Genomic DNA, 25,343 nt, shown 5'->3' with positions numbered 1-25,343 from the left:
AGGGAGTAATTCTATCATTCCAACCAAACACAATAATAGTTATTCCATCCCTCTTCCACGCTCTCCAACCAAACGCACCCTAGATGGCCGAGCGCGAGTGGATTTTTTATCCACTTTCATGTTATGGATTTAAGTTTGAAATTAAGATTTTTATCTCGAACTATGTATTTATAAGCTACTTTTGTTATCTATCGGTATTAGACTTGGTACAGCTTATATCTTGATTCAGCGTAAATGGTGTGTGTGCTTTATTAGTGGCCCTAGACGTCAAAATTGACGAGCTCCGCCACTGATCCCATCCATGCAAATCCAACCAACCAAACACATCCTAAGGCCGTGTTTAGTTCCTCAGTGAAAAAATTTCGTGACATTGTAGCACTTTCGTTTGTTTGTGGTAATTATTGTCCAACCATAGACTAACTAGGCTCAAAAGATTTGTCTCGTCAATTCTGACCAAACTGTGCAATTAGTCTTTGTTTTCGTATATATTTAATACTTCATGCATATGCCTAAAGATTCGATGTGACGGGGAATCTTAAAATTTTTTGCATTTTTGGGTGGAAGTAAACAAGGCCTAAAAGTAGAGGATGAATGTGTACGTCATGATAGTACCAGATGTAACCACATCCATAAGAAGTAACCGCAACCATATAGGCACATGAATTATTAGTCCATGGTCATAACCATATGAGATCGTGACAAGTTCAACGACGATCAACCACAGTGAATTCACCATTAGTCAGTCCAAGTGAACACATTAATTATATATATGTCGGGACGTACGGTCTGATAGCTGCGTAAACCTAAACTGTCTGGACAACTAGAGTTAGTCAATGGAACGAGGACGAGGACGAGGACGTGCATGTTTGCTTTGAACTTTGAAGCTCCTATGTAGCTAGAACAGTTCGTTGTTTATTATTGAAGAACTTTCAGCCCCTATATATGCATATATATAAATTAATAACAGTAGCACAACACGCATATATATATACCCGAGAGGCAGCGTAGTAGCTCGAAGGCATACACGCACATTTCTCGTCCTCTATCTGTGGCCACCAACTGCTGTGCTATTTGAGTACACAGATACAGATGGGCAGCTACGACAGCAGCAGTAGTAGTAGTAATGACTCATCAGCACGGAACGAGGAGGACGAGTCGTGCATGTTTGCTTTGAAGCTCCTCGGCGGGTTCGCCGTACCTTTCACCATCAAGGCGGTGATTGAGCTGGGCGTCATGGACCAGCTCCTGACTGCCGAACGCGCGATGAGCGCGGAGGAGCTGGTGGCAGCAGCAGTGGCAGCACAGCTGCCACGGCCCGAGGTAGCCTGCACCATGGTGGACCGCCTGCTCCGTTTCCTTGCCTCGCACAGCGTAGTCCGGTGCACGACCGAGGTGGTGGTGGGCACGGACGACGCCACCACCACCACCTGCTGCCGCCGGAGCTACGCCGCGTCACCCGTCTGCAAGTGGTTCGCCAGGAACGGCGTCGAGGATTCGGTGCTTCCGCTTGGGATGATGATCCTAAACAAGACATTCCTGGACAGCTGGTACGTACGTACGTGTACTGAATATATATATATATATATATATATATATATATATATATATATATATATATATATATATATATATATATATATTATTAATTAATTAATTGATTGATTAATTAATAATAACAGTAATAATCATTAATAATTTACATAATCAACATCCGCTGGGATTGCGGCTACTAGGAGGGTGTTTGGTACAGCTCCACGGAACTCCATATCTAAAAATAGCCTACTCCTAATTTTTTTTGAGCCAAACATCTTAGCTCGGCGAAGTTTAGATCTGTCAAAGACATGGATCTAGCTCCCAGATCCAAGAAATCTATGAAGCACCTCAAGGGTGCTCAAAAAATTAAAACTAATTTTATAACTCCTCGTACTGTTGGTGAAAATTACCCAATAATACCACTCATTATACACCTCTCTCTGCGTATGGCTTTTTTTCTTTACCTCCAATGCGAAAGGCCACATGGCCCTTCTCTTTCACCCCAATGCCTCTCCTCATAGACTGTGGCCACTGCAGCCTACACCGTGACACGGCTCATCTTACCCTCCTCCACAACTTCTCTGCCCTCTTCCTTTTCCAATAACAAATCTCACCTAGGGTTGGTCTTCCTAGTCGTAGTCCGATCAGTGTCGATGGAGCTCCAGCCATCTGCGGCGGTGCCCCTCCCTTTACCTCGCTAGATGTTGCGGTGACAATGGTTGGCAGTGGTAACCGCTTTTGCTCTTACATACTTGGAACTAGCATGTAATGGAGGACTAATGAACCTTTAAATTTATTTTTTCTATTTATATAGACAATTAATTTATGTTGAGATATTGTCTCAGGCAAGGATGGATGGTCATCTAAAGTTGTATTGAGATATTGCCGCTTTGTTGTACTCCAGCATAGCAAAAAAAAAAAGAAGAGAAAACAACGTTAACGCATAAAAGCCATTGACATAAGTGGGAAATCCAACTAAAACCTCTGTTTTTAGATCTAGAGCTGTTGTCTCAGCCAAACACATTTTCTCATCTCCGTGGTGGAAGCACAGACCCACTGAAGCTGCTTTGTGGTGGAGCTTGTGCTCTAGATATCTGTTTTTCCGAGCTAGAGCTCTGCTAAATAAGCTCTAGATGCGGTGTGTACGTACATGCTATTTAAGGCATGATTAGATTCTAATTGAATTATAATAATCCATATTATAGTTAAATTATAATAATTTGTAAAAAAAGACTAAATACGACTCAAAGTAGGCATACAAAGTACTTTATTCAACTAGCTAGACTACTACTGTTTTTCATAATATATTTAGTAATGTCCATCTTGTTTGATGGTCAAGCTTTAAATGTTTGTTTTAGAATAAATATATATATTTGACTAAACCATTTGAAGCCCTAAGGTTTATATATTATATTATAATTGATTGCTAGGCAAAACATTACGGATGCAGTGTTGGAAGGAGCAGCACCATTTGAGAAAACCTACGGGATGCCAATGTTCGAGTACCTAAGTACAAACGGACCATTGAACACGGTGTTCCACGAGGCAATGGCAAATCATTCGATGATTATAACCAAGAAACTGCTCAAGTTCTTCCGCGGCTTCGAAGGCCTTGATGTGCTGGTCGACGTAGGCGGCGGCAACGGCACCACGTTGCAAATGATTAGAGGTCAATATAAGAATATGAGAGGCATAAACTACGACCTTCCTCATGTCATTGCGCAGGCTGCACCAGTTGAAGGTCAGTTCATTATTTTTACTTTTACACAGATGAAAAGCAGGTCATCACATTACTCATTATCACCTTTCAAATAATTATTCTCTAACAAGATGGTAATGGGGCACATATTCCTTAATAAAATATATGATTAGAATGTTCATCTAAATTTATCCATATATATAGTCATTGCTATGAGCCTCCGTGAAGTCATATAATCCTGTCGTGCGTCACTTAGGCCTTGTTTAGTTCAAAAAAATTTGCAAAATAGGAATAGTACCACTTTCGTTTGTATTTGACAAATATTATTCAATTATGGACTAACTGGACTCAAAAGATTCGTCTCGTCAAATTCGACCAAACTGTGCAATTAGTTTTTATTTTTATCTATATTTAATACTTTGTGCATGTGTCTAAAAATTTGATGTGACGGAGAATCTGAAAAATTTTGCAAAATTTTTTAGGAACTAAACAAAGCCTTAACAGTCTAGTCACTGAGCTTATCAGCCAAATCTGTTAACCGTTCAGCAGTGTTTTTCTCTCATAATAAATTAGTCAATATTACTTTCTTTCATGACTTATCAGCCAAACGAACAAAACGTTCAAAGTTCATGAGTTTAACTAGCGCCGTATAACTTTATAAACCACTGGTCTGTTTAACTCTTCAAAGCATCCTGATTTCTAGGTATATTTAACTACTTGTCCACCGCATGCAGGTGTGGAACATGTAGGTGGCAGCATGTTCGATAATATTCCACGCGGAAATGCAGTTCTGCTCAAGGTCCTTTCTTACTTCTCTGCTCATCTATTAAATTACTCAACTGCATGCTTCCACTTGACTTTCTATGCAAATACTCCTCCATTTCAAATTATAAGACATTTTAGCTTTTCTAGGTATATTGATTTTGAAATTATATATTGGAAACCTAAAAATATATAAGTTATTATATTACACTTGTTGTATCAATTCTACGTGGCATCTTGAAACCTATTAGTCGTTACAAATATTTTTATATATCCACATGCATGCTAATTGAAACTCCGAGTGTTTATTTGTATCTTTTGTTATAAAATTTTTTCTATTTTATTAAAAATAGATTCTAGTTCCTAGACTACACTTTAAAATATTACAATGGAATAAACAGTCATTTATTTTGCATCACTACAGCGTACATGTTAATTTTTCTATATAACAACACTAGCACACAACAGATTTTTAGACATGATCAAAATCAATTTCTATTGTCAGTTTTCAACGTTATCGATTTTAGAAATTAGGCATTTTCAAGGTGGTTTTAAACTGCTCCTAGAAACCGATTTTCAATAGTAGTTTTGCTAAGTCAACCGCACCTAAAAATGATTTCACAAAAGTGCATTTGCTGGGAATCAAACTTGTGACCAGATATATCTTAAGACCAGATAATTGGGATTATTTTGTTAATTTCTAGAAATTAATTAAAATTTTCCATACCATACCTCATCTCAACATGAAGGCTACGTTGATGACCTCCGATCAAATTAAAAAAATTAAGATCATTTAAACTATGTAATCGTGTTGAACATTATTTTCTAAATAAATTTGTAGTGGATTCTTCATGATTGGGACGACAAGGCGTGCATCAAGATCCTAAAGAATTGCTATACAGCTCTCCATGTGAGAGGCAAGGTGATCGTTCTGGAGTACGTTGTTCCGGATGAACCAGAACCTACTCTTGCAGCTCAGGGTGCCTTCGAACTGGACCTCACCATGCTGGTCACGTTTGGCAGTGGTAAAGAGAGGACACAGAGGGAGTTCTCCGAGCTCGCCATGGAGGCCGGCTTCTCTAGAGAGTTTAAGGCTACGTATATCTTTGCCAACGTCTGGGCCCTTGAGTTCACAAAGTAATAGCTCGCACTGTATGTGTAAGAGCGCGTGTAAGTCTTCATGATGTTTGTTCTGCGTGTAATTTATTTGTTACCTTTATAAGTATGTGCCCTGTAGCCTGTAGGGGTGCATGACACCTAGAATAAAGCATGGGGCGCACACAGATATTGTGTGTGTTGCATCAGTGTATTGCATTGAAGTTATATATGTATGCAAACTTGCAAAGGCCAGATATAAGCTATACCTAGACACATAGCAAAAGCTACACAAAAAGTCAAAATGACATATAATTTGGAATAGAGAGGGAATAATTATTACTAAAAAAATACAAAATATTGGTTCCATCCTAAAAAAAAATATTATACCTTATTTTGGGAAATTATTGATTGAGACCACATGAAAGACATGTGTATTGTAGCCTTGAGTGCTAGGGTTAAAAGAGTCATTTCGCGTACAGTTCAACATTTTTAGCCCACCAAACTAACTGAAGGACCAAGAAATCAAAAAAAAAATATTTTAGAACCAAATAAGCAAGTTCAGAAAAAAAAACCTAAAAAACTAAGCACCATTTTTTTTGCCAAGGAAATAATTTCCTCTAAAAAATGTGTACGAGTAGCATACTGCCATGTTTGGGCCATCAATGCCCAGAGATTGTTGGCAGGCTTAAGAAATACCGAAAGTGGCACTCCATAGGGAAAAAGTCTACTTTAGGTCCCTCAACTTTCGCGAAAGTCTAATTTTCATCCATGAACTCTAAAACCGGACAAAATACATCCCTCAACTTTTAAAACCATGCACATTACATCCTTGACCTGGTTTTGAAAGCGGTTTTACCTTTTTCTTTTTATTTATTTTGGCTGAATTTTTTGAAAAATCACAGTAAATCACATAAAAATCATAAAATAGAAAACTCAATTTTTGTTGGACTTTAGATCAGTAGATCTACACATTGAATATATAATATAGTATGTTCTAGTACAAATTTTTTTGATGTATCTTTAGATCTATGTTTTTCTCTAATTAATTAGATTAATTATAGCTACATTTTCTATGGTCTAATCGTGATGAAATTTATATGGTGAGCTAATTATTCTATGTTTGAGTTATAGTAAAAATTTTATACTCGTTGAATCACGTATTAGTTAGTTATAGATTTATTTAGGTTTATGCTTGTTAAATTATAATAAATCTATAACTAAGTTATACATGATCTAATGAGTATGAAATTTTTACCATAGTTTAAATATATAATAATTAGTCTAACATAAAAAATTCACCACAATTGCACCATACAAACTATAGCTATGCATTATTCTAATTAATTATAGAAAAACACAGATCTAAAGCTACAATAAAAAATTTGTACTAAAGCATACTATATTATATGTTCACTATGTAGATCTACTTATCTGAAGTTCAACAAAGTTAGAATTACTATTTTATGAATTTTATGTGATTTACTATAATTTTACAAATATTTAGCCAGAATAAATAAAAATGAAAAAGACAAAACTGCCTTCAAAACCGCTCATAACCATGTCAGGGACATAATATGCATGGTTTCAAAAATTGAGGGATGTATTTTATCCGGTTTTGAAGTTCAGGGATGAAAAACAGACTTTTGCAAAAGTTGAGGGACCTGAAGTGGACTTCTTCCAGAACTTTTTAGTCTTATCTTACTTGTGGAAATAGAGGTAGCCATGCTTAAATATAGAGGTCATCTCCAATTTCTCAAGTCTAGGGTAATAAGGAGGAGAAAGGAAAGCCAACACGTGCGTACTTGCTTGCCTCACCTAGTCAGGCTTGGGTCAAAGGCGTGCTGCCCCTGCGTGAATGGTGCGCCAAAGTCCAGCTCCTCGTCTTGTAGGGGCGTGGCCGCTTTTTGCAGTTTTTAGTGTCATGATCGGTTTGGAAAGTACTCCCTCTATCTCAAATTGTAATTTATTTTAAGAATCTTGGAGAGTCAAATTTTTCTAAGTTTGACCAAATTTATATGATAAAATAATTATTATTATGATATCAACTAAGTATTATTAAATTTTTTCTTAATTATATTTTCATAATATACTCATTTTACGTTACAAATTTTAGTATTTTTTTCTATAAATTTGGTCAAACATGAAAATGCTTTGACTCTCCAAGATTCTTGAAATGACTTACAATTTACAATTTGGAATGGAGGGAGTACCAGATAAGCAGCCTGTCGACAACACCAAAACGGATCCAATCGAGCTATGTTTTTTTTTTCCCTCTTATCGCTGTTACTCGGCCGCCACAGTTTCTCCGGCATGATTGTTTTTGGGAAGTGTTCTTCGTGGTACTATTCTCAACCTTCACAGCAGATCGTCTTCCATCCAAGTCAGGCGACGCTACTTATCCTTACCTGCTCTGATCTCTTCCTCAGCTCACGGACAACCTCGCACCACGGGCACCAGCGGCGTCTTCATCTGCATCTGCATCTCCATCACCAGCGACGTCGTCTGCCTCTGCAGTCAAAAGGTATACACCCTCTGTTTAGGCCTGTTTAGATTGGAGATAAAAATTTTTTGAGTGTCACATCGGATGTGTCGGAAGGATATCGGGAGGGGTTTTTAGAAACTAATAAAAAAACAAATTACATAGTTCATCAGGAAACTACAAGACAAATCTATTAAGTATAATTAATCTATCATTAGCACATGTGAGTTACTGTAGCACTTAAGGCTAATCATGGAGTAACTAGACTTAAAAGATTCGTCTCACGTTTTTCAATCAAACTGTGTAATTAGTTTATTTTTTATGTACATTTAATATTCCATGCATGTGTCCAAAGATTCGATGGGATGGATGAAAAAATTTTGGGTGGGAACTAAACAGAGCCTTATGCTATTTAATTTGACTAGCGTACGAGCTATACTTACAATAGTATTGTTCATGTTATTATTAATCTGATGACTAGTGCGTAAAGATGGCAATTTTTACCCGAAACCCGAAACTCGATGGGTAATTATCTTATTAGGGTAAGGGTATGACTATTTTTTTTACTCATGGGTAAGATAATGGGAAAAAAGATTTACCCAGCGGGTAAAGCGGATAAGGGTATGAGACTATTGCCCTTACTTGTTAACCCATGAGTAATTTTAACCCGATTCAATAAGTTAGAATCGTGGAGCAAAATCACTATACACAGCCCAAGCTCAATAAAAATAATATATAATACTGTCAAACCCTAGGTCCTCACCTTAGTACCTCACCCATCCGCTCCCTCCCCTTTCCCCTATCTCCTTGCGGCGGTCGCATAGCACGGGAATTTGTGAATTTTGCCACTTGTTATCTAGTAATGATGGATTTATCTATTAGATTACTTGATCAGTGTTCATGGAGCTTGTGCATCTGATGATTTTATTAATGACTTGTGATGCTTTGGCTTGTTAACCTATGGGTAATTTTAACCCGATTCAATAAGTTAGAATCATGGGACAAAATCACCATACACAGCCCAAGCACAATAAAAATAATATATAATACTGTCAAACCCTAGGCCCTCACCTTAGTACCTCACCCATCCGCTCTCTCCCCTTTCCCCTATCTCCTTGCGGCGGTCGCATAGCACTGGAATTTATGAATTTTGCCACTTGTTATCTAGTAATGATGAATTTATCTATTAGATTACTTGATCAGGTGTTTATGGAGCTTGTGTATTTGATGATTTTATTAATGACTTGTGATGCTTTGACTGAAATTGGGAGCCTGAAATATTTAGATATGTATTTATTTTTTGCAAGTATTTTTGGAATCATGGGTAAGGATAACTCATGGGTTACCCGTTACCCACGTGGGTAAGGGTAGGGATGAAAATGGTTCAAATATTTTCCGATCGTATTCGAGACCGAATTCGTTTAGAGGGGTCCAGATCTGTCCATATCCGAGTCCGAATGTTCAATATCCGATACCGTATCCGTATCTGAATACTTAAGTCGTATATTTATGACGTCGGCATCCAATCATATATTATCCGACATTGTTGATATTATCCGTATTTGAATCCGAATTTGACCAAAAATATGAAAACAAATATGATATCAATGATATCCATCCGTATCCGATCCGTTTTCATTCCTAGGTAAGGATATGAGAAAAAACTCTTACGCGTGCACGAGTATGGGTAAATTAGCGGGTAAAATATTTTCTCATAGATAAAGTTATGGGTAGTATATACCCAGCGAGTAATTACCCATTGCCATCTTTACTAGTGCACGGGCTAGCTTACATTAATTCTTTTGTTTATGCTGTTAAATCACACTAGTATACGAGTTATGCTTATACTAACATTTGAGATTATCATATTTTATTTTAGTGTTGGACATTTAAGACAGATACTTATGTGTTGCTTTTGTACCACAGGAGAGGAAGTTGAAGAGCGTGTTATAAGTTACAAAATAGAAACATAGTATGATGATCTATATAATCAATTTCTATCTCCCACCCAATGAATTTGAGATAGCTTATATGTGAACTTTGGAAAGTTATGAAATGTCAAGTTCCAAGCAAAATAGCCTAATCTATTAAGTAGATTCTAATTCCTTTAAATTAAAGGATCCAAATGGCCCCTCACTGAAAGTTAGATCCTTGCTTTTTTCAGGGTTTCCCGTGTATTGTATTAATTAGTATCAGAGATGGGCTCTCAATGGTGAGTCTAAGTCCAAGCACCCTATTAGATTTAAGGGGCGAAGGTTGATTGGAAAAAAGACACAATCGACTCAAAGCAAATCTTCTATTATGATGTTCCTTTATTTTCTTCAATCTAATTTTCACACAGTATAGTGATGCTTTGCTAATTTCCCACAAACAAGACGCAAGCTCCTGTGTCACAGGAGTAACACCCTTTGCTGTTCTTGGTCGTAAAACAGCCAGTTCTATTCTTTCCCGTAATCAAAGAATTTATCTCTTTACTAGTTTGTTCAAAAACTAGTCTTCTACAAAAGTGAAGCAATCTATTCATTGGCGACTCCTGCGTTAAATTTTTGGAGTCAACACTATTGACGAATAATAGAGACTCGGCTACTGTTGGAGGTATCCTGACTCGATTAAGGAGGCACAAATCTATCCCTACTACTAAATTGTGAAAATATCAGTTTGCCAAAATTTTTTCTGCCTCGGTGCCGACTCGGCCCGCCTGACCTTTCTGTCCGTCTGTTGGAATCGTGGCTTCCGATAGGAGAGATGAAAAAAGAATAAAAGTTTTTTTAGGTTCCCAATATAAAATCTCCTTTATAAATTATAACACATTGAGATTAAAGACATTATAGGGTCCTAAATACAAAATATTTATCCTATTAATTTACTTTTCTTTTATTATTTCAATCGGCTGAAAATTGATAAATATATAGTAATTCATAGAAAAATTTAAAAATTACAAAACAAAATTTGTTCAGCTCCACATATGTAGATCCATGCAGTAAACAAAAAATATCATAATTTTGATTTTATTTTTTTTTGGTGGAGATGCTTGCCTATGCTTTTTAGTGTAAAATTGATCGGCTGAAATTGATAAATGCGTAGTAATTCATAGAAAAATTTAAAAATTATAAAACAAATTATGTTCAGCTCCACATATGTAGATCAATGCAGTAAACAAAAAATATCAAAAATTTTAATATATTTTTTTATTGAAGATGTTTGTCTATGTTTTTTAGTGTAAAATTGAAATTATAGTTATCTTGCTCCAATTATTTTGAAAATTTTATGGTAGTCTATTTAATGTGATGCTTGATTTGTGGTAAAAGTTTTAGCACCATTTCTGCATATCTCACTAATTTACTAATTTACCTAAATTTATGCTTGAGGATGCTTACACTACCTTTGCACGATGTGTTGTTACGTCATATGAACACTTCATAAGCGCATGTATTCATAATCTACATATATTTAACTGATATGTCATATTTCATAGAAATCTGATCTAAATAAAAAAAAGTTAGCAACAAACTTCTCATATTATAATATAATACTAAGCTATATTAAGAGATAATATTAGACTAAGATAAGGTTTGACTAATTTCTATTATTATTAAATAAATATGTCTTTAAGCTACATATTATTATAGATAATATTAGAGTAAGATAAGGTTTGACTAATTTCTATTATTATTATTAAATAAATATGTCTTCAAGCGACATATTACTGTAAATATTAACTATCTAATACCATAGATGTCATGGTTATTAATAAAATAGTAGACTTCAAATTTTATAAAAAGAATAAATATAAATAGATATGTAACATTATGTCATCACTTTCTATGGTCATTTAATATTTTTCTCCCGTTGCAACGCACGGGCATATTTGCTAGTAGTACTATAGAAAGAGATGGCAAAAGACTGGCTGAAGCAGTAGGTGTAAACCTTTGCCAATTATTGCAGCACATTTTTAATTAAGAAACTCCTCATCAAATAATTTTAAAAAAACTTTATTGAAATTTAACGTTTACATGGCTACCAGGTACGACTATGGAATGTCACCTAAATTGTAGGACGTCTCTTTGATAAATCTGTTTGTGTAGCACGTTTGCCGAAGGCATAATAACTTAAATTTATCTATGGAAATAGTAAATTGGGCTGCTACAGTGGTCCAAAAATTTAGTTAGATGGTATCTGGCTTTTTTTTGAAGGAACATGTATTCGTACACCGGCCATTTTACAGACAGAACTCCAAAGAAAAGGAAAATTACATAGAAGTTTACAACTCCTATTCATCTTCCTCGAAGCCTCCAGAGATCCATCCGTCACCGCCATCGAAGTTGCGTAGCAATCGTCGTCAGGCACCAGAGCCAAACTCCACAAGGTGGAGGCCGCAGAGGAGGACTTACTTCTAGGCGAATCAGCAGACGTTGCCTCCCAGGCGCATCGGCCAACTCCGGTACCCACGACGCATCCTTCGATTCCATCGCCGGCAACCCGAGCAGTGCTCTGGTTTTCACCAAACATATTCCTCGAGATTAATAGGGTCGACAGCATTATCACCTGACGAAGACAACGATGCACCGGCCCTCGACTCCAAGAGAGGTCTCCCCAGCCTCTCCGTTGACGTCGGAGTAGATCGCCATCGGAGAACGGAAGAAACTGGGAGAAATTATTCCTCTGCGCCGCCGCCGCTTCCGCATCGCCGGCGCCGCCAGGAAGACCAAGTCGCAAAGGAGCCACGCTCCTCCGATCAAACCTAACTCCGCCGCCGAGCATCGGCGGCGAGCAAACCCTAGACCTAGGACTCGATTAAGACCCTAAGAAAACAAGAAAAATTGGAGACTGAGGCGGACCCCCGCTCCGCGTCACCGCCGGCAGCGAGGCCGGAGGTGAGGGAACGGGGGCCGCAGGCGGTGGTGGCACCCCTCGGCGGTGATGTCGGCGGCGGTGCCCCCAAACCCTAGGTGATTAGGTCAGGCTTTGTGGCTTAATTGATTCTGTTAGATGGTATCTGGCTGATAAATGTAACATGTGGACTTTATCAGTACCGTCATTGAATGTCACATAGCTACGGATGAAGACTGTTGATTATTCTTTTTGAGAAAAAAAGGAAGACTTGACTATTCTGTAACAAGTATAACAACTTTAAAAAGGCGCACCACATATGTAGGACATGTGAGCGGGCGTCTCAGGTAAGACGCAGGTTTGGCCAACCATTTGGAGTCTAGAGAAGCATAAAGAGTATACTTTTATTTCCAAAATCTCTAAGCTCTTCGGCCATGTTCTCCAGTTTGGCGCTCACAAAACATACTTTTTTTTTTTTGCGTTGGCTTGTATGCATTTTGACTCGTGGGGGCCTGAAAAGACATCCATGAACACGACAAAACCTTGTACCTTGTACACACCTTCTAACTCCTTTGGGGCCTGAGAAGACAACAAACCGTACGTGTAGAGTTTCACAGAGTGGTGAACCCTACGGTAAGGAGGTGGCCACAAGGACTTTTATTATCATCTTTCTTTACTTTCTTCTACTTTTTGCATGTAAAGAACGAAATAGTAATAGAAAGAGATGGCAAAGACTGACTAGTAGTAGGTGTAAACCTTTTTGCCCAGTATTGTAGCAAGTTTTAATTAAGAAACACTTCAAAGAATTAAAAAAAACTCACATGAAATTTAACATTTACAGGGCTACCAGAGGTGCTGTGGAATGTCGGCTAAATTGTAGGACGTCTCTTTAATGGATTGGTTTGTAGCAAGTTTGCCGAAGGATCATGCACAAAATTATAGTTTGAAAGATGAGGGCGACAACTAAGCGTCAGCGTCGTACAACGTTGGTATAATTTAGATGAAAATCAGTTTCTAGGTATTTATAGTGTAATCCATAGTGTTTGTAATGTGTTGATGCACCCAACAATTATCTAATATAATTCATCTTTTATTAAAAAAACTTAATTTTTTCAATGGAATATATAGTCAAGTTTTGTTCGGCCGCTTCACTAGTCCAAAAATTTTAGTCAGACGGTTTATCCTTTTTTTAAAATTTTATTCCAACATTTGTCACTCAATAAGTCCAAAAAATTATTGTCTACATAGCTGTCAGTAGTGGACTATAGCTTTGGACTATAGCTGGGTGACGGTGATATATGGCCTTATTTAGTTCACCCCAAAAACCAAAATCTTTTCAAGATTCACCGTCACATCGAATCTTACGCCACATGCATGAAGCATTAAATATAGATGAAAACAAAAATTAATTACACAGTTTACCTGTAAATCACGAGATGAATCTTTTAAGATTAGTTACTCTATGATTGGATAATGTTTGTCAAATAAAAACGAAAGTGCTACGGTTTCGAAAACTGTATGTGGACCGTTTGCTCCTAGCCTCCTAGGTACCGCTCGACGTCACATATATTGCTACGGATGAAGACTTGACTATTCTTTTTGCTTGAATATTCTATAACAAAGTAACAACTTAAAATACGTGCACCACATATTAACTGCCAGGTGAGCGGGCGTCTCTGGTAAGAGGCACGTTTGGCCAACCATTTGGTGTCTCATAGCTACATGAAGAGCATACATCTATTTCCAACATAGCTCTTCGGTCACATGTTCGCGCTCACCAACAACATACTTTTCTTGCGTTGGCTTGTATGCATTTTGACTCCTTGGGAAGACATGCATGAACACGACAAAACCGATCGAAAAGACATGCATGAACACGACAAAACTGAAAAGACATGCAAGAACACAAGACCTTTGTAACACCCAAATTTTATTTCTTTAAAATAGAAGAATTGAGTTTAATTAAATTCATTTATGTGAGCATCAAAATATAGGAAAAATAAATAAATTTGGGAAATTAAAATTAAATATAAGTTTAGATTAACATTTTATGCTGCATTCATGCTGGCGCAATTTCTTTTGTGATGTGTGGTTTTGAACAAAAGAGTTTGAATTCAAATTCAATTTTAAAAAGAGTTTGAAAATTTATTTGAAAAAGAAAAAAAAAGCAAAACCTTCTCTCCCCCTTTCTTTGAGACATACTTTGAGCTAGAGAACACTCCCTCCACTCATCTCCTTGCTTGATTGCTAATCCTAGTGAGATTGAGTGAGATTCAAGTGCATTGCTTTGAGAGTTGCATTTAGTGGCACTTGATTCTTGAGTTTGCTGCGGATTTCATGTTACTCTTGGGTGTCTCCCGACGCCCTAGACGGCTTGGAGCAGCGGTGGTGTTGAGCTCGTGATTGGAGATTGTTTCGAGCCTCACCAAGTGATTTGTGAGGGGTTCTTGAGCCTTCCCCGCGGGAGATCGCAATTGGCTACTCTAGTGGATTGCTCGTGGCTTGGAGGATCCCCATCTTGTGAGTGGATGTGCGGCACCCGCTGAGGGTTTGGCTTTGGATTGCCAATTAGCTCGTGATCCATCAAGTGAGTGTATCGCCACAACGAGGACTAGCTTGCCGGGAAGCAAGTGAACCTCGGTAAAAAATCTTGTGTCATTTATTGCCGAGGATTCTCTTATTGTTGTGATTGATTGATTGGCTATATTTTTACTCTACAACGTCGGTATAACAATCACTCACCTCTCCTTTACTTTTGTGCATACCTTGCTAGTTGTGTAGCTTGTTTAGCTTAGTTCTCTTGTTGTTGTGCTTTAGTATTTAGCCTTGTACTAGTTTGTATAGGTGGCTTGCATAGCTTAGTTGAGCTAGTGCTAGAATTGCTTCGCCATTTGTTTTACTAACTCACTTGCTTAGTGAAGTTTGTAGAATTTTTGAATAGGCTATTCACCCCCCCTCTAGCCATTTGGACCTTTCAATGTTGCAAATAATTAAAAGCTCATGTTACGATCTGATCAGTGCTTATTTTAGGACACTAAGATTGTCCTTGGGAAACCATCAATTTATGTCGGCGAAGTGGTTTCCCCTCCAACGCTGACCTATATCAAGATCAACTCAACGAGATCTGCAAAATTTATTATAGACATATGCATCGACAACCGCCCTTTTAAAGTTTTTATAAATAGAAAGGAAGAGGGGGTTGGAGATCTCGAATGTGGTGATGTTGGAGAGACCAATAGATTGGGAAGATGTTGCATATGAGCATGGAGTAGAAGAAGTGGCTATGAAATAAATTCCATGCTCATTAATGTTTGGAGTGAAATCCATGTGGTATGATGAAAATGGTAAGGTGAGTGTGGTAAAAAAGGAAAAGAAAAAGGATACACGGACGACTTGGTTCGAAACTAGCACAGCTACCGTTCCCCGACAACGGCGCCAGAAAGCTTGTTGGGTATTTTAAACGCAAACAGAAAAATCCGCAAGCATACGGATACTGATGTAGCTTTCACCCGGGAGTATTCCAGAGTATCGATTTTCTACAGGGAATGTGAGTGTACTAATTAAGATTCAAGATCGCCAAAGGATAACTATATAATTATTTTTGGTGGGAAGAGAGGAAGTTTCCTGAGAGTTCTCTAGTTGATCTAAGAATCAAGAATTACTTCAAAGATTATTTATTTCGGGACATCAGAACACTAACCACAGAAAGAGATGAGAAGGGGGCTACGAAGCTCTAACTACGGTCCTACAAACACGGATCCGAACGAGGTGGAATACGTCGACCGTTAGGGCTGTCACTACCCTAGGGCTACCACAACAATCCGCAGGATTGGGTGCAATTCCAGGTAATTGCAAGACTAAACACCACGTCTAATCTATTAATTACTACTCTAGCGTTTCAAAGACTAGAGCACTTGAAGCAAGCGGGAATCCAATAAATATCTTGAATGTAAATAAAAGTAATTAAAGAACTCAGGAATTATGAATTGAAGAACTTGGAGAACGAACTAGTTGCTGCAAAAGTACAATGTTGAGGAAGATCCAACGGATCCGGCTCCTCCGCTCTCCTCTTCTCTCTACCTATTTTCTAGATTATAACTAGAACTAACTAGAACTAGATGAACTAGAACTAGAACTAGATGAACTAGAGGGATTCTCTCTACTTGGATGAATAATTGAAACCTTAACTTTGATTCTGTAGAAGAGGTATGTTCTCCAGGGGCCAGGGGGCCTGCTTATATAGCTCCTCCAAATGAATGTAGGCCGTCGGATCAAACCGACCTTAATCGCATGGTTTTCCTTAATCCTTTAGTTCGGTGGAGCATAATCCGCGAGGCCGAGCCTGATTGGCTCCTGTAGCAGTGCGGGCGCCCAAGGGGGAAGGGCAGGCGCCCTGCCCCCAGGCCCGCTCGGCCTCTCGTTCGTTCCCGTGGCTTCTGGAGTCTTCTAGATGATAGAAAATTAGTGCACACGTTAATATCTCAATATAAACCCGACGTGTGAGCCTTTCCTCCATATTTCCTGATAACTCCCTACAGAAACAGACAAACACCAAAACTCGTGGAATTCTGTCAGATAAATCCCTAAGTCTAGGTATTAGTTGCATTTGGATCCTTTTCCATGATTAGTTGACAGTTAAATGTGAGCATTAAATACCGTCAACATGAATCTGATTATATATATATATGTTGTGCTGTGCTGTCAATTTGATTATTGTAATTTTTATTTTATTTTTTCTAAAAAATAACTGTAGGGGCAGTTCTAGATTGAACCGCCCTTACAAATGCAGAGAATAGGAGCGGCTGAGACACCAGTCGCCCTTACTAATGCTCAGGGCGGCTGCTGTTCCAGCCGCCCTTATAGTGATCACTAGTAAGGGTGGTTGTTGTTTCCAAACGCCCTTACAGTGGCCCACTGTAAGAGCGGCTGGTGTTGAACCGTCCTTACAGTGAATTCCACTGTAAGAGCGTTTGCATAAGAGCTGCTGGGCCAGCCGCTCTTATAGAGCTTATTTAGCCGCCCCTGTTGTGCTTTACTGTAGTAGTGACCTAAATTCAAATTTCAAAAATAAAAAATTTTATCTTTGCCGACTGTCTGACGACCTGGCAGGTGGCAAAAGGGACGACGATGGGCGCCGTTTGGCCCCAGCCACCTTTGCCACCAGCTTTTCTTTGCCAGCAATCGACAAAGGACGTCTTTGCCGACTGCTTGGAGTGGCCGACAGCTCAGGAAATTAGGACAGTCGGCAAAGACTCCTTTACCGACTGCTTATAGGGGAGGTCGGCAAAGTATATGTTTGCTGACTGCCCTGTTGGCAGGTGGCAAATGATTCTAGTAGTTGGCAAAGTCCAATTTTCGTTTAGTGTTGTGACGCTTCTTCAAAAGTGATAGCGACTCCAGTGTTGATTTCGGGCGTCAACACTACTTGTGAATAATAGAGATGGTCTTTGTAAAGGCCAGTGTTGATTTCCGGCGTCAACACTACTTGTGAATAATAGAGATTGTCTTTGTAAAGGTATATCCTTTTTTCATTGACCGTGACTCGAGTAGGCAGGCAGAACGAAATAGTAATAGAAAGAGATGGCAAAGACTGACTAGTAGTAGGTGTAATCCTTTTTGCCAAGTATTGTAGCAAGCTTTTAATTAAGAAACACTTCAAAGAATTTAAAAAAACTCACATGAAATTTAACATTTACAGGGTTACCAGATGTGCTGTGGAATGTCGGCTAAATTGTAGGACGTCTCTTTAATGGATTGGTTTGTAGCATGTTTGCCGAAGGATCATGCACAAAATTATAGTTTGAAAGATGAGAGCGACAACTACGGCACCAACATCCTCACCAGCATGACGACATATAGAGACTTTTATTTCTGAAATATGTGTCGCCACCATGGAATAATTTTCTCTGATCTTTTATTCGTTTTATTGTGGTTAAGATCCGTCTTCCCCATTTTGTTCGGTGGTAGAAAAAAGAAGAAGGAAGACTTAAAAAAGAAGTTTCTCAAGTCCACCAACATAAATGTTGGCTGTCGTTCGTTAGATATTGTTCTCAGGTCTTTTGCCGAGTATTTGCCTGTGCAGTTATTCATACTGCAAAGCGTCGTATAATATCGGTATATAATTTAGATGAAAATCAGTTTCTAGGTATTTATAGTGTAACCCATAGTGTTCGTAATGTGTTGATGCACCCAGCAATTATCTAATATAATTCATCTTTTATTGAAAAAAACTTAAATTTTTCCATGGAATATATAGTCAAGTTTTGTTCGGCCGCTTCACTAGTCCAAAAATTTTAGTCAGACGGTTTATCCTTTTTTGTAATTTTATTCCAACATTTGTCATCAGTAAGTCCAAAAAATTATTGTCTACATAGCTGTCAGTAGTGGACTATAGCTTTGGACTATAGCTGGGTGACGGTGATATATGTATGTGGACCGTTTGCTCCTAGGTACCGTCGACGTCACATATATTGCTACGGATGAAGACTTGACTATTCTTTTTGCTTGAATATTCTATAACAAAGTAACAACTTAAAATACGTGCACCACATATTAACTGCCAGGTGAGCGGGCGTCTCTGGTAAGAGGCACGTTTGGCCAACCATTTGGTGTCTAATAGCTACATGAACAGCATACATCTATTTCCAACATCTCTAAGCTCTCCGGTCATGTTCGCGCTCACCAACAACATACTTTTCTTGCGTTGGCTTGTATGCATTTTGACTCCTTGGGAAGACATGCATGAACACGACAAAACCGATCGAAAAGACATGCATGAACACGACAAAACTGAAAAGACATGCAAGAACACAAGACCTTTGTAACACCCAAATTTTATTTCATTAAAATAGAAGAATTGAGTTTAATTAAATTCATTTATGTGAGCATCAAAATATAGGAAAAATAAATAAATTTGGGAAATTAAAATTAAATATAAGTTTAGATTAACATTTTATGCTGCATTCATGCTGGCGCAATTTCTTTTGTGATGTGTGGTTTTGAACAAAAGAGTTTGAATTCAAATTCAATTTTAAAATGAGTTTGAAAATTTATTTGAAAAAGAAAAAAAAAGCAAAACCTTCTCTCCCCCTTTCTTTCTTTCGGCCTTTTGGCCTAGATCCCCCGCGCGCCCTCTCTCCCCTTCTTCTTGGGCCAGGCCCAGCCAGCCGGCCGCTCCCCCTTCCCCTCTCTCTCTCACCCGCTGACAGGCCGGGCCCGCCTGTCAGCTCCCTCTTCTCCAACCGCCCGCCCGTGCCCTCCTCTCGGCTCCGAACCGCACGGCACCCCCCGCTCCCACATTCGCTCCCCACTCCTCTCCTCCCCCCCGCGCTCAGATAGAAGTGGGCACAGCCGCGCGCCCGAGCACCTCCCCCTCCCAATTTCCCCTCTCCTCGCCTCTGCTCTCATCCGTGAGCACGCAGAGAACCGCCGCCGGAGAATTTTCGTCGGCCGCGCGAAGCCCACCGTTCCGATCCGCCTCTGCCCCCGTTTCTCGTCGTGGTGAGCGCGCTGCACCTCCCTCTTCTTCCCCGACCTATTTCCCTTGGATTTTAGCGCCTCTAGTGGACTTCCCATGAACACCGACGGGGCCGGCCATGGCGCCACCGTCGGCCACCATGAAAGCCGCCCCCACTGGCCATGTTTTTCCCTGTGATAGATTCCCCTCGCCCTCCTCTATCTCCCTGTGCTTTTGGATTTGAAAACCAAGCCCCGTAGCGCCCGAACGGTTTACTCCGGCGAGCTTGGCCGGCCGGCCATGGCGGCGCCGCCGCGCTCCTCCCTAACTCCGGCCGGCGCGCCATCCCCTCCCTCCCTCTGTTTTTCTTTTTCTAATCTCGCGCGTCCGTCTTGAATCCAATAGTCCAGAGAGCTCGATACCCCTTCGGGGGCGATTTTGTTAAAGAAACCCCCACCGTTTTGCTAATCACGCCCGCAGTCCTTAGCGTCCGTTAGAGTTACGCTTTGTCTTTTAGAAAATGTATTTCCCATCTGTTAGGTAAAATTACGCTTTCAGAAAATTACAAGATTGCCACTGAGTTTGTTTTGGCCATAAAATATTCGTTTTAGCTCCGATTTGAACCGTTCGAATTGCGTTAGATTCGTAATTAAATTCTCTACATGTCAGTACCACTGTTACTGCATTTTGTAACTTTTTATTTTTAGGGTTAGGTTTAATTAATTAGTGCCTATAGGAAATCGCTGTAAATTCGTAACTTGATCGTTTTAGCTCCGATTTTCGTGATCTTCGTATCTGTGTTCATAGCGAAACATAGATTTTGTTTTTAAATATTTTATTTTGTTTTTGATATGTTGATGTACTGTTCTAATTAAAGGATTGTTTTCTTGTATGATTGAACCTGGATGCGTGTTGTTGTGTGGTGCCGATCGAGCGCAGACGGTGACGTGACCGTGGGAGATCCGTTTTACTTCGAGGAGGAGCAGGACCAGCAGCAGCTTCCCTTCATTGAAGGCACATATAACATAGGTTTTCCTTGTACACCTATTCACTTAATTAATTACGCATCTGCATGTGTCTAATTATGATAAGCCTAAGGACATCCTAGCTACCTGACTATATATTTATGACACCTATGGATAGATTGCATATGTGTAGCCTTGCTAGTGCTCTAATTAATTGGGACTGCACTATACTTCTGACTTTATTGAATATGATGACAAATGATTGGGAAAAGGGCTATGGTGTAATTGACTTCGGTCAGGTTGACCTAGACCCTCCATAAGGACTTCTCTGTAAGCGACTATTCGGGACTTACAGTGCAACTGTGATGGTTATATGACTCTAACTTTAGCTCAGTAGTAGGATCTCATCTAGCTGGTTAGAGGTTACCCGAAAGGGTGCAAGAGGGGCTTGCCACTTTGGGTATAGAACTGCTTCTGTTCCTATGTGTATAGCCGTGATGGAAATGTGCCATAGGAAAGGGGAGTCCTCTATATCTGCCTGCCGAGGAAACCTCGCGGCCCTAACTGGTTAGACGAGGCCTATGGAAGGCTTCATAGTGTTCCTTGCCCGCTCACCTTGGCAGTGTTAGTGGGTCTTGCAAACCCCGGGCATATGGGTAACATGACTTACGAGAAAAGTGCACACCTCTACGCAGAGTTTGACCAAACTAGTATACTAGCCGTGCTCTCAGACATGAGCGGCCTTGGACCCTTACAGAATAGTTAGGTGTGGATGGTTATGGGGGAAATGACTTATGGAAATATGACGCATTGATCGTGAAGATTAATGTGGTTTAACCGTGATGGTGATGGTGTTAGCCGTGAAGGTTAACGGTGTTATTATCATGTACTCATGTGGGCTAATCGGGAGTTTAAGCATAACTTATGATTAAATAGGAATAAAACATTGACCAATTAAAATGCTAACTGCAGTAGCCAGTGTCTGACCTTTTTGAGCCGCATAAAGTCCTATGTTATGCTTGCAGAGCATGAGATGTACTCACGCTTGTCTCTATATTTCTTTTTGACAAAAATCCTAGATAGGTAACAGATGACAGCTTCTACGAGGAATTCCTAGAGGACTTCTAGGTTGGCGATCCCTAGTTGGTCGTCCCTGTGTTGGAACTACCAAGCTTTAGTTTGAAATGAGTTTTATTTCCGCTTGTGCCAGACTTTGATATTCGTGTTGTAATAAACGTTATGTAAGACACTTGTGATGATACTCTTGTAATTTGTCGACTTGTGTGCGCGACTATTCCTGAGGCGCACATGAGATTTATTGTACTCAAATTTATCCTTAAATTTAGGTGTGACAACCTTGTACACGTTGTAAGGCCCCATTTGGTTCCAAGCAGTGAACTTTAACTCCTAACAAATATTTAGACATATACATGAAGTATCAAATATAGATTATTTATGAAACTAAAATCACAGCTAGAGAATAATTTATGAGATAACTTTTTAAGCCTAATTAGTCCATGACTGGACACTAATTGTTATAGTATGCTACAATACTTATTAAACTTTACTCCTTCCAAGCCCTAACTCCTTGGGGCCTAAGGCCTTGTTTAGTTCCCATCAAAATCCAAAAAGTTTTCAAGATTTCCAGTGACATCAAATCTTGCGACACATTCCTAGAGAACTAAATATAGATGAAAAAATAACTAATTACACAGTTTACCTGTAAATCGTGAGACGAAGTTTTTTGAACCTAGTTAGTACATAATTGAACAATATTTGCCAAATACAAACGCAAGTGCTACATTAGCGAAATCCAAAAAGTTTTCACAACTAAACAAGGCCTAAGAAGAGACATGCTTGAACACAACAAACCGTGTAGAGTTTCACAGAGTGGTGAAACCTGATAGTAACAAGGAGGCCACAAGGACATTTAACACATAGGTTCACTAAAAAAAGTGTAACACTCCAACCCATAAGAGGCCTATAGTAGTTGTGAAGTTGGTACATATGGCATATGTGTGGTTGTTGTTTGTGGGTTTAGTACCACCATGGAAGTTTTAGTGGGTAAGGACCAGCTTATTATAATCCTTATTGTTAACCCTTTTACACAAACTGAGGACAAAAATGTAAGAGAGGTGCTATATGTATATAGGTCGATTCCACGTGTGGAGCTAGTTCATATATATAAGCAGTTTTTAGACACAGGGTGTAAAAAATGGTATCAGAAGATCATCAGCCCTTGCTACATGTGCCCGTGGATGTGTGTACTAAGGAATGGTCCTAGACATCTGCTACGTATGTGGTGAGCTCCTGAGGGCGTCAACCCTTAGGTGGGGTTAATATAACACTCCAGCCAATTCGAAACCTATAGTAATTGTGAAATTGGCCATGGCACATTTATGGTTATAGTTGGTGGGTTTAGTGCAACATTAGGAAGGGCTAGTTTATAATCGTTTTTGTTTCAAATGTAGGACGTCCAAGTAAACCCTTATACACGAGTGTAAGAGAGATGCTACACGTATGTAGGCCTTTCCACATGCGGAGCACGATCATATAAGCAGTTTTTGGATGCGGGGTCTTATAAAATGCCCAGAGAGCAAGCCATTAAGGGTCCTTGAGTGACCTCCACTGTTCAACATGATTCATAAAAGTGTGTGACTTGCATAACATGATACGTTAAAAAAATTAAGTTCATCAAGGACACAATTCATAAGAATGCAGGTCCGCTGCAAGATTTGTTGCCACCAAACTTTTTCTATTCATTGATGGGCTTAAAAAGTCGTGCCTTCTTCATCCTAGTGGTGGAGAGCTTGTTCGTTTGGTAGAAAAGCGTTCGTTGATTTTTTTTTGAGAGAAAAACACTGCTCAGTGGCTTATAGATTTGGTAGATAAGTTCAAGCCAACAGGCTTGCCTCTTCGCTAGATGTTGTTTTGTGATGTGGTGTTTGTGTTTTTGTTTGTGTTTGTGTTTACGGTTTTGCTCTTGTTGTGAACAGTTTGCTAGTTTAGTGTTGTATTAACTAGTGACATAGCTTTGCGGTTTTGCTCTTCTTCGATATAATTGGTAGCTCTCCTCCTCGATTTGCTTTACGTTGTCTACTAGAAATAGGAGTAGAAACAAATGGCCAAAACCGAGATCTCTGAAAAACCTAAGCTTTTGAAACCCACCAGAGTACAGGCGATACACATCCTCAAAACAGCTACCGGGTCTGAACCTCTTATTACTGACGGTTTCTAGAACCGGCAGTGGGAAAATGGTAGTGATGAGGGGGATAATCATTGAGTGATCAGGTTTTCTAGAACTCCAAAATCATCGGGCACCATTATAACGAACTACCCACACGGTCTTAGTGTATTATTTAATCAGGAAACCAAAGTCATGAGTCATGATTTTTCGTGTGAAAGTGCGAGCTGCGCGGCTCCTAGCGCTCACACTCGTCACCTCCAACTTCATGTATTCGTCCCCTCTAACCACACCACCCGTAAGGCCAGTCTCAACAAAGTTTTATTAGAGTTTTATAGATATTAAATATGTTGATGTTACACCGTATTAATGAAACGAGAGGTGATAAGAGTTTCATGGAAGTAGAGAGAGTTACATAGTGATGAAACTATTCTGTACTGTTTTCAAAATATGAATGTGTTGGAAACTGAGCCATAAAACTTGCATTGAGGATGGCCTAAAGACATCTATGTCCATTTGTTATGAATGGCGTATTGTAATATGAAGTAAACGAAAATCAATCACAACGAAGACACACGATTTACGTGGAAAACCCCTTCAATGCGAAGGGGAAAAACCATGGGCACCAGCCAGCAACAATCTCACTATCTCAAGAGTTTTGGGTTACACGCCTATGGTGGCTTACAAGAGAATCAAGTCTCCATGAAACCCTAGCAAGGGCATATATACTGTACCGCTACGCTCTGGCCCAAGCCTTTGGCGACGGGCCTGTGCTTCGCTCCGTCAGAAGCCCGACCAATATCCTGAAGTGAATTTGGAACAACTCCAACAAACTCCACCTTGAGACAAATTCATCTTGTATCATAAATCAACCCTTCATTCTGAACACAACAAAGATAGTAAACCACTGGTGCGAACCATATTCTCTTGGAATATCTAATTAAACCAACTAAGCTTGAGCATAGCTCAAACTTAGCAACAGGAACTGCTATTGTCATCATATCAGTAGGATTATCATGAGTACTAATCTTGCATATCTTTAGCTTACCATCTTCAGTTACATCACGCACAAAATGATACTTAATATCTATGTGCTTAGTTCTCTCATGGAACATCTGATCTTTAGTGAGGTAAATTGCACTTTGACTGTCACAGTGCAAACTTATGCAAGATTCATCTTCACAAAGCTCAACGTACAAACCTTTCAGCCATATTAATTCTTTGCACGCTTCACAAATAGCCATATATTCTGCTTCAGTGGTAGACAAGGCAACAACAAACTGTAAAGTAGCCCTCCAACTCACAACACAACTGCCAACAGCAAACACATAACCAGT

At 39.3% G+C, this 25,343-nt stretch overlaps 1 protein-coding gene across 1 annotated transcript; it reads left to right on the top strand.

Annotated features, from left to right (window-relative positions):
• LOC8080892 (eugenol O-methyltransferase-like) lies at positions 984-5,322 on the top strand. Its single transcript, XM_021464526.1, has 4 exons — positions 984-1,547; positions 2,964-3,274; positions 3,967-4,031; positions 4,836-5,322. The coding sequence occupies exons 1-4, from the start codon at positions 1,090-1,092 to the stop codon at positions 5,133-5,135; spliced, it is 1,134 nt and encodes a 377-aa protein (XP_021320201.1). The 5' UTR covers positions 984-1,089; the 3' UTR covers positions 5,136-5,322.

This window comes from Sorghum bicolor, chromosome 7 (genome assembly GCF_000003195.3).
Source record: "Sorghum bicolor cultivar BTx623 chromosome 7, Sorghum_bicolor_NCBIv3, whole genome shotgun sequence".
In the NCBI taxonomy this organism is placed as follows: Eukaryota; Viridiplantae; Streptophyta; class Magnoliopsida; order Poales; family Poaceae; genus Sorghum; species Sorghum bicolor.
The sequence above is the reverse complement of the archived record's forward strand: the minus strand, read 5'-3'. Positions and strand labels throughout refer to the sequence as shown.

Coding starts and splice junctions, on each gene's coding strand:
- LOC8080892 (XM_021464526.1), top strand. CDS start 1,090: ATGGGCAGCTACGACAGCAGCAGTAGTAGTAGTAATGACTCATCAGCA. Junction 1,548..2,963: donor AAGACATTCCTGGACAGCTG/GTACGTACGTAC, acceptor ATTGATTGCTAG/GCAAAACATTACGGATGCAG. Junction 4,032..4,835: donor GAAATGCAGTTCTGCTCAAG/GTCCTTTCTTAC, acceptor ATAAATTTGTAG/TGGATTCTTCATGATTGGGA.